This window comes from Ambystoma mexicanum, chromosome 14, assembly GCF_040938575.1.
Source record: "Ambystoma mexicanum isolate Mex_15411 chromosome 14, UKY_AmexF1_1, whole genome shotgun sequence".
Taxonomy (NCBI): domain Eukaryota; kingdom Metazoa; phylum Chordata; class Amphibia; order Caudata; family Ambystomatidae; genus Ambystoma; species Ambystoma mexicanum.
The window spans coordinates 330,397,648-330,415,873 of NC_090940.1; the positions used below are offsets into that span (position 1 = coordinate 330,397,648).

The following is an 18,226-nucleotide window of genomic DNA, read 5'->3' on the forward strand; positions in this document are numbered from 1 at the left end:
TGTGCGGTTAGTTTCAGCAGAGTGCTGTTTTGGAGTTTAATTTGCTTTTTTTGAGGCAGGTTTGTGGCAACCATGGGCATCCACGGGCTAACAGGGGGCACAGAATGAAAAGTGGAACTATTTTAGCACCAACCTGAAAGCCTAGGGTAAGCGCTTGTATTCTCGAAATTACTTAAACCGGAAACCTATATAAAAACAGGAAACAAGAAGATTATCCTCTTTTCAGTCTCTGAAGCCTCAGCAGGATCACAGCATGTAGGCAAGGAGCTGCAGCGAGCTTCCATGCTACAGAATGGTGGATTCTAAGGAGTGGGAGGGTTTCAATCTAACCCTACATGTTAATTCATAGTAGTTCATGTTCTGAAGGTTGCATGAAGATAGGTGTAGATTCTTGGTAGGTGCTTGGTTCCGCATCGCATGAATGTAGAATCAGGATTGTCCATGGCTAAAGGCAGATCCTGGCTGCTGGAACTTTGGTCTTCATCAGTATGTTGGCAGTGTAAGGGTGCAGATGTACGAGTCTATTCCAGGACTAGAGCTCTGACTGGCACGTGCAGATGTCGGTCTGGAATAGTGTGGAGTAATTTATGCTGTGTGAGAACTTACTGAGTGTACCGGTTTGTTGGATGGGCCAGGCATTGGCTGATCACCCCTCTGTTTGATGCTTTGGGAGCGATTTGGGTTCTTGGTTCATTATTGACAATCCACCAAACCAGAAGGAAAATATCTGCCTCTCACGAGGAACCGGCTGAGGTGCTCCTGCCCCCTCATCCAGTGAGGACATTAGATCATAGCTCCTGCTCAAATTTGTAGTCTCTCTCAAGCTCCAGACCGTGCCAGATCTAGAGGTTGGAGACCCTTCACTGCCAGGATCCTGAAGCCTCAACTATTTGCAACAATATTTCTTCATCCCAGGATATCACACAGGCATCCTGGTTCAATCACCTTCTTCTGAAAAGCTGCAGCAGCCTGTTCTGCCCGTTGTGCTAAATTCACACTCCGGAACTCGCCTACTGGCCAGTCCCTGGCTGACTACACTTGACATCCTTATCTGGGATATTCTTGAATCGAGCACCAGCCATCGCCCACTGCTACAGACTGTAGCATCCTCACCTTTTAGGTCCTCTGGATCAGGATTATCATTTATTTTCTCATTCATTCTTTTTTCTCTCCCTCTCTCCCTCCCTCCCTCCTCTCTCTCTACCCCCCTTTTCCCCTTATGTGCCCCTCTCTCTCTCTCCCCATCCTCTAATGCTACAGGCAAGCCCTTCCTTCCCTTACATTTTCTTGTTCGGCTTCTGTGGACTAAACTATTCGAACTCCAGAAATGGCTCCGTTGGACATTTCTCAGACATCAACTCTTTCCTGTGCAAGACCGAACAAATCTGCACAACTGCCCCTACCGGGCAACATTGAACATTCATTTAAAAAATAAAAGTAATAAAGAAGGGGAGTAAATTGTTATATACTTTTCTTATCCACACATGGAGTGGCTTTAGTTAAGGTCAGTAAAAGTATTTTAAATCAACTTTGCAGTATTCAAGTTTAGGTAACTTCCAGAATGCAAAGAACAATTAAAGGTAACCAATACTAATAACAACTCTAAGGATTATGTAGTCCGTTTCTTAGCAAGAAAGGAGATATTCACTTCAGTTCAGTCCTTTGGCATGGTGATGAAAGGTGGGGCCCTGAATAAGATTCTGCAGCAGAAGACGAGAGAGGGACGAAGCAGCACAGACATCTTCATGTTCATACGTCAGTTCGTGGTTTTGGTGCCTTTTTCACAGCACCAGTAGGTAACGATCACAGCCGGTTGGAATCTTGTATTTGTATTTATTAATTTTATATAACGATACAGGAACCCATTCATTCAGTCCTAGGGACCTGTCAATCACCTGGAGGGAGGAGGGAGGTAATTTTTCTATGACCCGCTGATAACCACTTTAGGAGTGATAGTCCAGCCCAGGGATTGGAGAGTACTGGGAGCCTTCGAGGCCAATGACATCGAGGCAGTCATAGAAAAAGTGAAATCTTCTCGGGCAGTTGGACCCGATACAATCCATAAATGTAATATTGAAGGCGAATCCGCCTGCATGGGTGTTAATTTTGGCCCATTGATTCAACAGAATCTTGATCTTGGGAGTAATGCCCGGTAGTTGGGAGTCATTTTGATAGCAGTCAATACAAGGGGAGATCCGGGGGCTGCCTCCAATTACCGATTAATTGCCATGTTGGACTCCTGTGTGTGAAGATATTTGCTACACTCTTGCTTAAACAACTAAATGCATGGGCCGAAATGCCTGGTTGTTTGCATCGCTGTCCAACTAGCTTTATAAGGGCCTCAGCTTTTTGCATAATAATTGTGCCATTCAGTTCCTCCTTGTAGACATGATAGCCCGCCAGCAAGAGATCTTCATGTGCTTTGTAGGCTATTCTGGGGCCTTCGACACAGTATCTCGAGAAAGGCTCTGGCACGAATTGCCTCAGTGGGGCCTGGACCCAGTCCTCTTGCATTTTGTTAAGGAATTGTACAGTGACACGAAAGTAGCCATCAGCCTTACGCAGGATGGGGTTCTATCTGGAAACATCAAACCCAATATAGGCCGGAAACAGGGATGTGCACTTGCTACATTATTGTACAATCTCTATACGTCGGACTTGGATCCATACTTGCAGGACATATAGACCATTCCCACCAAGGCATTCCCATCAAGGATCAGCAGGGAGCCGGTACCCTGGTTAACGGATGCCGATACGATCCTTATGGATCGTACACAAATTGGTCTCCAGCTAGCCATTAAAGCATTGGGGGAATATGCCATTGAGAATAATCTGGTAATATATCCACAAAAGACGAAAGTTATGGTTTTGGGCAGAAGGTCAAACCGTCAGGTCCCCTATGTGAGGATCCTAAATGGGACAAAGTTAGAGGTGGTAAAGTGTTATACTTACTTGGGCTCACCCATTTGTTCGCACCCCACAAAGGGGTTTTATGACGAGGGCATTACTGGTTGTATACTTAAAACATTTTATCAGGTGCCATTTCTTGTGGTCAGTTCCAGTGGTAACAACATAGAGGGCATGATTAAGATATACCAGACCAGTATCGTCCCCACCCTTATATACAGCTTGGAACTATTGTCGGAGGCCATGTGGCCTGGCTTGACAAATGAGAGGGGAAGTTATTACGATCAATCTTGAATGTCCCCAAAGCCACACCGGTTGAAGCCTTAAGATTGGAGTTAGGTGTGCGGTCTGCGGTCCTTACAACCCATTGGCTTCTTAAGAGATGCAAATTCTATTGTGCACAAAGACTGTTCCCCCCCTTCCCCCCCAGGATGACACTAAGCTGCTGAGCTTGGTGGCGTCCAATTTGGGGGACCCCCACCAAAATGTCTTTCTGGTCTCATTGAGTAAACAGCAGTGGCACATTGTGAAGACCAGCTTTCGCTACAACATACATGCCAGATTACCTCAATTTACTTAAAAGAAAGATGTGGGAGTGTGACAGTTGCTTCTTTTCACAAATTAGGCCTAAAAAGGCGTTATCATGAATTCACACAACAGGCTTTTATAAATGAAAGCCTGGGTTCCTACCTCCTTAAACCATGCTCTCAAAAAATGAGGGAATTCATAATATACCTACGCCTAAATATCTTGCCAAACTACGAATACACTGGGAGTTGTAGCTGTGTAACGGGACTAACAGGAGATGTTTTAGAATGTGTATAAATGTTCGTTGAGTTGACGGATTTATACATTTTAATTATATTATTATTTAGAACTGTTATGCTATCTGTGTGTATGTTTTTAACATTTTTCTAATTGAATTTTTTACGATGAAATGAGAAATAATTACATTTGTGTTTTCTTTCTTGTGGTTTCGTGTTAAGGTTATTTTTTGTTAACCAAAAAACACAAAAAATGAAATAATAATCCCAGAAGTCCAGCAAAAGTGCTGGGGGTCTCAGGTGGAGGGGAACTGGCACAGGAAATGAAAATTCTCCCTAACAGCATCCTCCCACTATTATCCAATAGAAGAGCTGTGGTCTGCATGGGATAGGCCAGCATAGCCCAAGGAGTGCCTCTCTCGGCATTCAACCCACCCACATGCACAAAGGTAACATCCCACATTGGATACGTTTGATCACTGACCAGTCCTCATGTCAATTAACCATTGGTCTAGAGCAAAATCTACAAGATCGCTTCAGGTATTGGCATCCCTCAGAATTCGGATAGAATAAAGGATGTTCAACTGTTACATTCGCTCTAGCTAGTTATCCCCCTCTTCACCCCTTAGCTGGTTCTGGTCTTTCCTTTCACCCCACATCACTCTCTCCCCGCCCCCTTTTTTGGGTTTGGGATACCACTCACAACACATCCTCTCCCACACATCGCTGGACTAGTTCGATGCTACCTCTCACTCCAGGTCTCCTGGACCGACCCACCCACATCATAACGATATTATAATATGACTTGCACAGTGATTAACGATGCTCTCTCACCCTGTGCTCTTCCACTTGTAAAGCAGTCACAGTGGAAATTTGCCTCACTGGGAGATAGAACATTTCCCCCTCAATTATTTGCTGCGGAACCCATCACCAGACTTAGAAGTAACCCTGGCATACAGGTTAATAAATATGGAGGCCATACTTGATAAATCACTATTTAAGGATGTCAGTCTCTGTTGACTGTCTAATCTAGCCAACTCCATCCCTGCCCTGCTAGTAGAATTCAAACTAGTCTCTCGATTCAAGGTTAACTTAGTGGAAGCCGCTGAGAACTGTTTAAATAATTGAATTAATGAAAAAATTAATGCAAGTAATGGGGATATGATGGGGAGGGGTTCATTGCAGAAAGGATTGGGCGCTTCTCATCTGAACTTCCGCTCTGAATGCTCCTTCCTATGATATTACATCCTTAGTATTTTTCCTTTTAAACAGACATTAGGCCTTCCTTTTCCCTTTTTGGCTGAATGCAAAGCTGGGTTATCGAAAGGAGCAAACATCTCCATCCCCTCTTCATTATGGACTTGTAGGTGATGAGCACTGACTTAAAGGAGGAGTATGGACGTCATGTGCACTTTGGTTGCATTCTTCAAATCTGCTGTGGTGTGTTCAACCAGATTAAGGTGGGAGGACACCAAGCCCTGTTCAAGCGGGAGTCCCCCCCCCCAATCAGTGGAGAAGCACGCGTTGACTCTTACTTTCTTTGTAACATATGGAGTCTCCTATTGCTGCAAAATGAAAGCTTCAGGGTACTAGGTAACCAGTCAGTAATCATCACTGAATGGGGTGACCATCTTCTACTGACTTTTAGGGTTATCACACGTTGCCGCTGTCCCCTTCCTTCATGAGGTCTTCCCTTCCCATAGCACAAGGCTAGCGATCTATAGGAGCTGGGTGGAGGTGGTGAGGGGCTATCCTAGTTTGGCCTCAGAATCAAGGGTACTTGTTTTCAGGTAGTTTCCCTTGGAGCTCATCGGTGAGAGGAAGACTGAGTGAGCGTGTAGGTGACAGACCTTGTGACTGGGCGCCAGCTGTAAGTAGACTTGTGTGAGACACACACCATGGGAGCATCCACGTTTCCACCCTGGGAGTATGCCAGTGGCAGCAGCCTAGCCCACTTAAGGCTTTTCCCTGTACCGTGCCAGGCAGTAGAGCAGAAGCAGAGCCTCAGATGGGATATTACCAGTGAGCCGCCCCCTGATTCCATCGGCGGGTGGACGACAGAGTGAACGTGCACATGACACAACTTTGTGACTCGGAGGGGGTTAGAAGTTGGTCTATGAAAAGTTACTCCTCTGAGTCCAGCCTAGGGTATTCTCCAAAGGGTGGCTCCGAAGGGGTTTTGTATCTTCTAGTGCTCGTTTTAGCCTGTCTGAGCATATTGAGCAAGTCTGCTTACTATCATGCCTTGTATTAAGAAAATCATCTCACTAGAGGTCAATTATCGGCCCTTAGAGATCAATCACCACAGCTGAGATAAATGTCCTTCCAGATCAAGAAAAGGATTGTATGGTCCATTTAAACGTTAAATCTGCTGTAAAGAATGCAACATTGATCCATGATTTATTAAGTGATCAAAATGTAAACTTGTTGGCTATGAATGAAACTTGGTTTTCACAAGAATGTCCAGTAACTTTGAATGGCATTTTATCTCAGCAATTGTTGCCTTTCTGTAAGAATCGGATTGACCGACGGGGAGGAGCGAGTGGCTTTAATCTGCTCTAGTAGAATAAAGGGCTCAACAGTCCAAGTCAGTGTCTAAGTGCAAGGAAAGAAGCAGTGGATCTATGTTCTCTGCAGGCCTGCACCCGTTCCCCACTAACTCCACTGCCGCGCCCCCTCCAACGTGCAATTCGAACCCCCAAACACACCTGTTCAACTTCTTCCTACACTTATTTTTAAACTAAACCATTCCGGACCGGTTTCATTTTAAAATAAAAGTATAGGAACATTAAAACTGAAGAAAAAAATAAACAATTAGAAGAGAAAGTAGATGAGCACCGCTCCCAACCGCAGACGCCCACTTCCACCACTGGCCCACACACCAACAACAGCCATCATTAAAGGGAACAGCGGGGGGTTGATTTTTCTAGCTCTGTGACTGTTCTTTATCATCCTGCCAGGAATATAATTTTTGGCAGTTTTAACTTGCATCTAGATAGGAGATTCAGTTATAGTGTAGGACTTGGTTTACTAGATTCTTTGGGTTTTAAGCAAAGCACATCAGGTCACACCCACACGGCAGGACACCTTTTAGATGTAGTATTAGATTTTAAAACTCAACAATCCTATCCTTTTACCTATATCATGGTCTGCCCATGTTTTTATTAAGTTTTCCAGCGAGGTGGGTAGAAAAGTTAAATCTTCCACCACTCGGTTAATATATATATATATATATATATTTTTTTTTTTTTAAAGTGTTCTACATTGGAAATTTCACTCGCTAAATCTGGAGATGTTTAATTCTAGATCGTCTCGTTTGCAAACTATTGCTGCAATACCTCAATCCCCAGATAATCTCCCTGCGTATTTTAATTTCAGGTTTACAGCTGTTCTAGATTCATGTGTTTCAGTTAAAAAAAATAAAAATAAAAAAATGTAAGAAAATCAACTACACATTTTCTAAATGGTTGGTTTACAACTGACCGTATGGAATTGAAAAGATATGGTTGAAGACCAGAGCGGCAATAGAGAGGCTCTTGGTTAGCCTCTTTTAAAGCAAAATATAGGCAACATTGTTTACATCCTATAAAAGCTATTTTGGCAGTAAAAAAATATATATATACCTCTAAATTTCTAATATAGCTGTTCATTCCAGTTCTGCTGAACTCTAATGGGGACTTTCAGGTCCCCATGTGAAACCAAATACGGTTATATTTTCAAGACGTTTGTGATAGTATAGCTCAAATTTATTTGAGAACAAAATGTGCCTACTATGAAAGTCAATTGCAGCAGAGGTAAGGGTACATGACGCCCCTGTGCCAGCAACATCCGAGTTTGCCACTGGGTTCTCTGCCTTTGAATTTGTATATAGGCAAGATGTTATAACATTGGATCAAAGGTAAAAAGCCTCTTCATCTTAGATGCATACCATGCCAAGGTAATAAAGGATCTTATTTGTATTTCAGCAGATAACCTTAGTGATATTGTCAATGCTGCTCTGCAAGAGGCATTTTCCTGGCCCACATCCCATGGCTCTCCTCTGAAAGTTAGTCAGGAACCAAGGAGTTCTATTTTCCACCTCGTGTGGAAGCCGTGGTAAAGGCTGTTTTTCCATCTATACAATCTCAGTAGAAGTGGTCACCTGCTAGAAGAGAAGAACCACAAAACGTTGATGCCTGCAGTAGTTCTTTCGAAAATGTCAATATTACAAATCACTTTATTTGGGAATTACCATGAAATGCTTAAAAATAAACTCTGAGTAGACGGAAATAGAGCGGCTAGGGTAATGTGTCTTTAGCTCGAACTCATCCAATTCATGCTAGAGCTATGTTCCAAATTTGATAAATCCAACATAGGTTTTGCTCCAAACTACCTGTCAAATATCATTGAATTCCCTGCCCTCTATGCAATTGCTAAGGTCCATGGCTCTGAAGCTACTCTCTGTAGTTACATTTCAGAGATTGTGCCTAGGGGGAAAGTATCTAAAAATTCTTGGATGTCCTTTGTAGAATAGGCTGCCCTTAAATATTAGGGATTGCTCTTCCCCCACAAAATGTAAGCGCTAGGTAAAACATCATGTGCAGCTATTACGAGCACCCTGAAGTAATGCAAACTGGATCATATATTAGGGTTTATTTTAAGTCTCAATATTGGATTTTATTAGTTTATGAATTTTGTCATTGATGCATTACTAAGATTCTGGAGTTTGTGGTTTAGATATATTAAGTATATGCATTTATCATTGTTCTGTATAATTTATTTTATGTATAGCGTCTTGAAACTGGTTTCCCGGTATTGATGAGCTTAATAAATGATTTGTACTACTACTTTCAGAGGCACTGATACCTGAGAGGTGGGCAGTGCCATAGGCCATGTGGCAGAGGACTCAGATCTGGGTGATGGTTCTGCAGGGAGCTTTGGGATGAAGGACTTGCTTCTTTAAGTAGTGGGTTTGTTGGCTGGATGCCATCTTGGTTTTCTTAACAAACATCAGCTTGATGGAGAGGTCTCAATCAATAGTTAATCCCAGAGATTAACTGTTGAGTTCCATTTCTGGACTGTATCTGGAGGCATGTTTAGTAGCTCGAGGTTGGAAATTCAGGAATGGTTAAGGAAAGAGGCTTGGTTTCAAGTGATGGACGTCAAGGACAGGAGACGTTCAGGTAGAGATGGCGATCATCTGTGTGCTGCTTTATTTATACCAAGATCTGCCATTAGTCGTTCCATGCAGAGGTTGAAAGCGGATGGTGTGGTTGGATCCTAGTAAGACACAGCAGGTTATGGGACAGTGTTGTGATTTGCTAGTGCCCATCTGAATGAGCCGATAGGCATTCATAAAGTAGCATGTAAAACTGTGTGAACTCCATGCGGGTGACAAGGCTGTATGGGATGGCTTTGGGGTTGACTGCATAGAAAGCAGCCTAGAGGTCTAGCACAAAGGCAGTTCAAAACAGAAAATACAATGTATACTCCATGTTAGGAACTCAATAACAGTTTGAATTAACCAAACATCAGTAAGCTAACCAAAGCATGCACGATTTATGGTCTAAAGTAATTTGTAGATTTTATGAAGCCAATCTATCCAATAGGAATTATGCTAATAGTGCAACTCTGTGTGAGGAAAGGAAATCAGTCACCAGAGGAACAACAGTGGAAACCTGGAAAACAGCAGAACAAAATTTGCAGGGGTATAGCAAGCATGGGCCAGTGGAATTTTATCAGACAAGAATACCTATTTTGTCAAATGCAGAACTACTTTGTGAGAAATAACTTGGAAATCAATCTAACAAAGGCTACTATGGAATTTAATTGTAGAAGAAAAAACACATTTGAAATGGAGAATTAATATATTATAGATCAGTATAAATATCTAGATGTAATAGTGGATACACATTTAAATTGAAAGGCTCTAATAGAGAACTAGTAGATCTAAAACGCTATGTGCAAAGTTAAATCCATACTTGGGAGTAAAACAAGTCATTAAATTATGTGATGCATTGGTGCTGATATCATAAGGTTTGGTCGCTATTAGCAGTACAGTCTTGATCTAGGTTGACATTAGAATGTATAATATTGAAAATAATGTTTTCCAAAATAATCCTTCATTCATTAAAGCATTAAGATTGGAATTGGGGTTAGTAAGGACTCGTTGAATGTCTATTTTGCCATTATGAAACTTTGGGAGAAAATGAACATTGCAAAGTTGGGCACGTTACAAAGCCTCTTATATGAAGGACTTCATTTTCCCTATTTGCCAATAGCTGTTCCATCTATTTGATATTCAAAGTAATGATGGTTCAACAGCCAAAGGAGGGGAATCAAAATTGTGACAATCAGAAGGTTTTAGTTGCATCAATCTTATCAGAGGTTTGTATGCGATTGGACCCTCAGCAGATTCTAGGTAAGTTCTTTAGTAAAGCTAGCCACGTAACAAGAATTGGGCTCCCTCAAAATGTATGTTTGAGAAATCTCAACAAATTAGGTTTTTTATCTTACAGTATCCTTAAAAATGTCTTTCTGAAAATGTAGGGGGGGAGGGCTTTAATTGAGGGGGCTTGGTGCGTACTGCCATCCAATCAAAGTCATTTGGCTAGGCAAAACTCTGGGAAAATGATTAGGTCTTTCTTTAGATTAAACACTGCCTATTTATTTGGGGATGAAACGAATGCCATGTGTCCTAATTCATAGGTATTCTTTAGTGGCAGGGTTACACATCTACTGATGTTAATTACACATTATTTGAAATTCGACAGCTTCGTCTGTAACAGAATGACTGAAATTACTTTAAGATTCTTATTATTGATACTTGTTTTTATTTTAAAATAATCTTGAAAACGTACTTAAAATCAGAAGATAGCCCCAAGACACAGGAGATTGCCCCCATTGTGGTATAGTATGTGCCAGGTTTAGGATGACAAGACTTTTACATATAGAGCAGGAGTGTGCACCCTTTGGCTGGCCAGATGTTTTGGCCTACAACTCCCATCATCCCTAACCAGCATAGTCAATAGCCAAATATCAAGGGAATTGTAGTCCAAAACATCTGGTGAGCCATAGGTTGCAGACCCCTGATATAGAGCAAACAAATTCTTTGCGAGGTGTACAGAAATGGGCAGGAACAAGACAGCGGAACTCTGATCTGTCCTGATGTCTGGGGGCTAGCCCATGAAACTCACGGATCTGTACCATGCCGAGCTGCCATATAGGAGCAGCCTGCAATTCAAAATGCTCATGAGACTCAATGCAGAAATGGACAAAGCTCCACATCCTGTTCAGAAGCTGTCCAAATTGGTACAAACATCTTGCAATTAACATTTTTTGTTATAGTGAATATTGGGACAAATAAAAACACCAGAGTTCAACTTCAATTACCAGCTCAAAGGTTGCTTCCTGAATCAAAATCACAGACCTGATTCTAATTTAAAATGGTGGGCATTCTTATGTTCCCAAAATGCTCTTTGCTTTTAAGTAAATCTCCAGGCTTGGGTTGCATATAGAGATATGTTGTTGTGTGACCTAGCCTGGCGGTCACGCCCTCAACCGCGCCCCCTGAAGAGAGGGTTTCCATTTCCAGCACTGGAAATGGGACATGTGGGTCTTTACTAACAAGGGGTGCCTGGCCAGTGCTAAGGCCAGTGCTTAATTTGTGGGTGTGTTTGCCATGGCCCAGCCCTGGCACTTATTTCTGAGCACCGGCACTTACTGTCTGAGGCTCAGATTGATTATGAAGTCATGAGAGCCAGAGCATCCATCAAGCCCAATGAGCAGGTGTGAGCTGTAGTTTAACCCTTCTGGGAACACTACAAACAACTACGACTACAGGTATAGGCAACCCAACCTTTGGTAGAAGTTTGTACTACACAGTTTTGGTAGCGTGTTGAGCATCCAGGCTTATCGCAAGAGGGGAAATGCGAGCTGTAGTAGAGTTCCACAAAGATTCACAGTTACAGGTATTCAAATAAACTCTTACACTCAAGGTTTCTTCCATAAACAATTATTCATTTATCAGTCAGTTATAAAACCTTCTTTAGAAGGGAGCAATATAATAGTAACACACAAATACCCTTCAATACTGTACACTCTGAGTTTCTGAATCAGACAAGACCCTTTTGGGATGGCCCACAGACACTACCTACACCCACAGGTGACTTCAATAACAAGGGTGCTGGGGACATTAATATCTTACTGTTGGCATTCAGAGCACTCTAAGAAGTTGGTAAAAGGCAAAGGTTATTAGAACACAAGAGATAACCACTATTTTTAATCAGAGCAAATACTTTCAGGTACTCTTAGAAGAGTCATACAATTCAATAGACTAAGCCAAAGTCAATGGGCTTAAGTCTTTGTATAGGATGCAGCACTTCGGGTAAGTAAATGGAAAAGTCTTTGCACAAGCTCTTAGGAGTTGTTGATAAAAAAGAAGAATCAGATGTAGGGCCACAAGCTGATTAGACTTGTGAGTTGTGGAAGTTACAAGCACTTCTACAGTAAGAGGTAAGTTCTATTAGACTTGTTTTAAAGTACCTTAATAAAGAAAAAAAAAAAAAGATGCAGCTGATGACTTCTGTTCCTGTGCAGCTCTACAGATCTCACTGTTCCTGGGCCTCAGTCGTGGGGACAAGAGGGAGGACGCCGGAGGGGGGGGGAATCCTGCAATGCACTGGGATGGTCAAACTGGCAACTGGCAAACTTCACTTTCAGTGGCTGTTTTGCGTTTCAGCTTCTTGCGGCTTCCGCAAATAGCAACACTGCGGTTCCTGGCTGTCAAGGTGGACTTTTCCTTGCTTCTGGGATCCCGTACTCGGTTGAGGGGGCTTAGGCATGGTCAGTCCTGCTTCGTGGGAGTCCGGAGGATCTTTCAAAAGCTTTAGGACAGCTTAAAAGCAACACACACAATCTTGTGTTCCTCTCCCTGGCTATTCAGTTTCCTGCAGCAACTCTGAGGAAATTCAACCAGCTCCGAAATGGATGTCCAGGTGGCTTACTTTGGAGTTGATTGGTCCCACCAACACAAGGGAGAAGTCGTCCTTGCCGGGGCTTCTCTGTCGATACGAACTTGGCAAGTTGGCACTGCAGCAGGGCTTCACCGGGCAAACCAACGGTCAAGGAGTTGCAGCAGGTGTCCTCTTCAAGCTCTTCTTCGGTTCCTTCATCCAGTGGTTGACTGCTTTCCAAGCCAAAAGACTTGCCTTTTATTCAGTTCTCTCCCATTCATTCCAGCCGAGCTGTCACTCACCCAGCAGGGTGGCTGTCTTGGCCGGACATCCAGCCAGCCATCCAATCACCACAGAGTGCATTTGGGTCTCCTAGGAGACTAAGCACAGGGAGGAAAGAGTAACATAAAAATATGTTTCATAAGAAGTTAGACATAGGGGACACTAAGTAACCCCACCAGCACTCTATTGTAAGATAGTGTGTGCGGGGTCTAGAAATGTACAAAGGTAAGTAAAGCCAATTTCACTTTACTGCTCTGGGAAACAGTAGTTGCTCCCAGAGAAGGTATTTAAACCATGGGGAAATCTGTAAGACTTCCCTGTGCCACTGCACTGAAGGTGCTGTGTGACACAATGTAAAAGATGATGCCTATGGAGTTGGTTAGACTCCATAACCAAAAGAAACAGTGTACAAAATCACATTAAAATACATGAGAGAGTGGGAAAAAGGGTCTCACTCTCTCTGGGTTTAAAAAAAAATCAAGTCCTCAAAATCCAACAAAGTTGCTGGGGGTCTCTAAGGTAAAGGGAATTAGCACATTTTTGAGAATTCTTCCCCAACAACCCCAAATGTGTAGACACTGTGGGGAGCATCTGTAGGTGGTGGCAGCAATGGTAGGGAACTGCCCGCCCACAAATGTTATAAATTTAGCACTGACTAGGGGCCTTTATGTTCGTCGTAATTGCAGGGAAGGCATTCCAATTCCACTCAGTCAATGCCCTAGCAGGGTGCATACCTTCCCAGGCCACAGTCAAGCGCTATGATGGTGTGTGCCAACCTTAAAACGGGACTGTGCTGCAGGAAAGGGGCTGCATTGCAGACGAAAACCAGCCCCATTGATTCCAGCGACTCTCTCAGAGCCGGCCCCAATCCACGTAGCTTCGTGCACTGCTTTACAACTACCAATGTAGGCTTGAATAGCGCCCTTGCGTTTTTTATACCCATTCTGGGACTTTATACCCTGGAATTTGCAGTGAGAATTTAGTAAAAGCAAAACTACTTGTACCAGAATCCTACAAATGCACCCAGACGCATTTGGGCGGGGGGGGGGGGGCATTCTCAACTTCCACGAACACCGTGTGACAGATGTACTTTTTTTTTTTAACATAATCAGCTTCAGTTTGAAACACTAAACACATACGGACCGCACTGCTCTCCAGCAACCACGGAGCCGCGGTTACTTAATAAGAAGCAGTGGGCCGCAGAGCGCTGGAAGAGGGCGTGGTTCTTGACAATGTTTGTATGTTACCACAGCGGACCTGCAGGACTGGACATTACACGATGAAAGGCTCTCATAGACACATCACTTAACAGGACAGATCACCGGGACTTGGGCCCTTCATTCTCTTACTCCTAAAGAAGGGGCCACGCTTCCGCCCACTTTTGCGTCTAGCCGGGGATAGGGGAGCAGTGTCCCATCACACACAAAAATGACATCGTTTAAAATAAGAAGTGCAACACTTTCTTCTTATAAAATAAATATCAACGTGTCAGGATGAAACTCCTGACAGCAGAGCACTCTGAATGGCGGGTCCAGCATTTACATGTAAATGTCTCCCGGCCCGATGAAGGGGTTTTCGTGGAGGCAAAGATGTTTGCCTCATGCTCCAGCATCAGTATCATCAATTGCAATTATCGCACATCAACATTTCAAAGGGGAAACACCCGTGTTGCGTGCCTCTTTTGCTCGAACCGTCGCCCCCTGTTCCGCTAGTTGGCCGTACCCTGAGGCACGGCTGTCTCTAACGGGCACTCGGCCCATTCACACACACGGCGCGGCCCGCTACGCCCACACCTGGCAGCCACTCTGACAGAGCACCCATTCATCGCAGCGCCCACACGGCCCCGGTCTCCCTGCACCTCGGGAAAGCAGGGGTGCGCACTCACGTAAAGGTTGTTGAACTCGGCCTCGTAGAAGAGCAGGGGCTTCTGCAATAGGACCACCTCGGAGGTCTCGTCGTCGCCCTCCTGGAGCAGCCGGTCCCCTCGGTGCGTCCCGAAGGGGAACAGCTCCTGCCTGGAGATGGAGGCCACGGGGCAGAGCAGGCAGTGCAGCAGCAGTAGCGACGACGCCAAGCGGGAGCCTTCCTGCCACATCTTTGGGCCTCGAGGAGTCTGGTCTGGGGAGGGAGGGCAGGGACGGCACGGCCCTGGATTTTTATAGCTTCACTGGCTGCAGGAATTCCAGCACAAGAGGCTCCACATCCGACCTTCAGCCTCCTGCCGCCTGTGGGGAAGAGGAGTGTCTGAACCGCTTCCCAGGGCGAGGGTTGGCTGGGAGAGGACGGGAGCAGCCAATGCGCAGCCTGGGAGGAGGTCCGGCTTGGACACAAAGCATCTGGTTTTCATTAAAAGTTTTGAGTTCCCTGGCAGCTGGGGAGTAACGTCTGCCCACCGCAGCCTCCGCGTTCCCAGCCTCCCAGATGCTTAGTGTCCCGCTAGGCGTGTCTGAGGGGGGCGGTAATCCCCCGAAACCACAGAGAGTAGAGTTACAAGCCTGGGAAGAGGGGCGAATAACAGGAAACGTGCCAGCCAACTACTCCGCATGTTACCTCGTATATTCCCTGCATATTCCCGCCACTGTAGCAAACGCAAACATTCTATGCCGCTTTCATTTTTTGTAATTGAAAACTTGGCACTGTAGAGATTGATATTGTAGCCCCACCTGCCCTCCCCATCCACTCCTTATCTAAGCTTAACTGCGAGACTAAGTTTGACTGTTTGCCTCATGGGCAGAGCCACCGCGACCCCAGGACAGCGTCGATGTGCACTTCCGGTGCCTGCTTTCCTGTACTACAGGGCAGCGCACTAATTCGTACCCTGTCATGGACCCTTGGAATCTACCCCCTCCCCCAAGCTCAGGCTGCCAGCCTCCACCTGTTCTAGTTTGACCCTCACTGCCAGCGTTCAGCTGCTCTGCCCAGGGGCGAGGACATGCCTTCCCCATAGCTACGTTGGAAGGCCTGAACATGGACAGGGCCTGTTTTAGAGGCTGACCGGCCCCCGTAATGGGCGCTAGAGAACAGCCTACATAGCAGGCTGTCCCCTCTGGCCACCCCCTTCCCGGGGTTGGTCTAGCCTCTACTCTTCCTCCCCTTCTTGGGCGGAAGAGGCGTCCCTGGGGACGCTTATAAGGGCGGGAGCTGCAGGCACTCAGTCTCTTTGCCCAGCAGCTCCTGCCTTGAGTTGATCACCAACACCAGTTAGGATTGAAGGTCCGAGTGCGAAACGGGAAAAAGTCAGATGACATGTGAGTTTAGCATGAAGCTGTGCGGAGCTTCTTAAATGTAAATACAAAATATTTGGTAGGATCAGGGTGAGGCGTTCGCATCACCGCCAAAAATAATTCATGTAGAAATAGCGATAAATTAAATATTGTATAAAATAATTGTGTTGTGTGATGTGTTGCTAATTTTCTTCTTTTGTTGCAGGCGGAGTATCGGGGCAGTCCTAGCCAATGAGGAACTTCACGCTGCAGCTTTGGGGCATTGACTTCTCTTCCTTAGGGCTTTAGGCCAACAACCTCCTGGTCAGTGCCCCGGTGTGTCCTGCTGGTAGTAACCAGCGTTAGCTGGTAGTAACCAGAAGTTTGTCAGTTTTTGCCGGCGGCAAATAGGATGACATGGTTCACCCGTAACCTGACTGTAATTATTATGTGGCTGGGACCGTCCCAAGTTATTGTCTTGCTCCTAATAAACTGCGACCTTGTACTTTCCAAAATCTTACAAAGTTGTCTGTGATTACTTATTCTGGTGTCTGTTACACTGACCAAAGGAGGTGGGGGTGTCCAATGGGGATCTCCCCGCTATGTGGAAAAGCGTCTGGCATCTATTGGGACGTACTCCAATCTCTGCCTGGTTGCACTCTCGCTGTCAAGTCTTCCACAGAGGAGACCATCGTCACATTGCTGCTTTACCCAAAAAGTAGGACCCGGCTCTAAAAAACAAACAAACAAGAGAGGCGTCCGTTTAGGCCACTCCATTCAATACATACTCACACATCACACTCGCAGGCTGGGTCACCCTTCAGCATCCTTATGGAACTTAAAATAATATCTCTCTGAGGCAGAACCAGTCTGCAGTGTTTCAGAGCGCCACACAGAACAGCACGCACACAACGTGGTTCCTTCAATTTCTCTTTAAGATATGGTGAGTTGTGGGTGTTTTCCTGGACACAACTTGGATCCCCCTACCGGCTCCCACCATGCATTTTATTCACCTCCTCGATTTCCTGCCTCGTTTCATTCTCTCTCATGTTTCGATCTGAAGATCACACATTTCCTCTTCTTCAAACCATGTGATGTACAATAATTTTTATGCTGGTTGTATCTCTGCACTCACAATCATACAACATTTTTTTCTCAACTTCTGTTTTTATGTTAGTATGCTTTTGTATAGCACCGAACCATTACTGTAGTACTTTCATAGCACCTATCCCTTCCCGTAGAATGGCATATTGGACCCATGCCAGCAAACCAGAGCTTAGTCTCCTGGAAAAGAGATCATGAGAAGGAAGGGTAAAGTAATGGGGTGGGAAAGTGGAAAGAGGAAGCATAAGGAGGGTGGATGCAGCAGCAGCAGAGGGATGTTTGGCAATAGTGTGATCGTTTGAGTGTCAGCAGCCGGTGAGGTCTTACATTCTGGTGTCTGGGCTGTCTGATAAGAATTGCATCACCCAGTTCTAAAGACATTAGTGGAGCAGCTTGACGCCAATCAGAACATTTCTTCATTGTGTCTCTATTGCATGCATTTAGGTATCTCATTTGAGTTGCAAGTGGGATTCAAAGGTCCACACTGCTGACCAAACTTCAGTTTTGAGGGCCAGTTCTTTTGGTGGTGGTGCCATGAGGGGTATTACGGTGGCCATGAAAAGTTAACAGGGCTGTTGGTGGAAAGACGAGTTATTTTGTGGTGTCAAATAACTGCAATTCTTTCTCACTGTACAGCAATCTCTTGTCAATCTTGATTACTAGTTGAGTTCAATAGGTTGAGAAAATTGAGTGGAAGTCAAGCATTGTGGCAGCAACAATGGGGACGTGATCATTTGCAGAATCCCAGACGGGAAGAGGGCCCCGAAAATCTGCCACAACGTCTCCCCATGTGCGTTCGGGCAAATGCCTCATCTGTAAAGGCCTAACAGTGATTTTGAAGTGTTAGGCTTTGCACATGACCGACTATTAAAGTGGTCTCAATCACTTTGTCAAGTGTGATAAACAACACAATTTCATGCATCATTCTCTTGGTGGCCTGCACTCTCCAATGTCCATCGTTTGTAAAGTCAACTTGCATTTGCCTGGCTTATAGTGTGCCAAATAACCAACTGGCTCGTAACAAGAGTCTTTT

At 44.7% G+C, this 18,226-nt stretch overlaps 1 protein-coding gene across 1 annotated transcript in view; it reads right to left on the reverse strand.

Annotated features, from left to right (window-relative positions):
* The window catches only part of NID2 (nidogen 2), a 370,310-nt gene extending 355,194 nt beyond the window's left edge, over positions 1-15,116 (reverse strand). Inside the window, exon 1 of the mRNA XM_069637470.1 lies at positions 14,772-15,116. Within this exon, the coding sequence (XP_069493571.1) occupies positions 14,772-14,981 (210 nt within the window). The 5' untranslated portion in view covers positions 14,982-15,116. The remainder of the gene's footprint in view (positions 1-14,771) is intronic.
* Between the last annotated feature and the right edge of the window lie 3,110 nt (positions 15,117-18,226).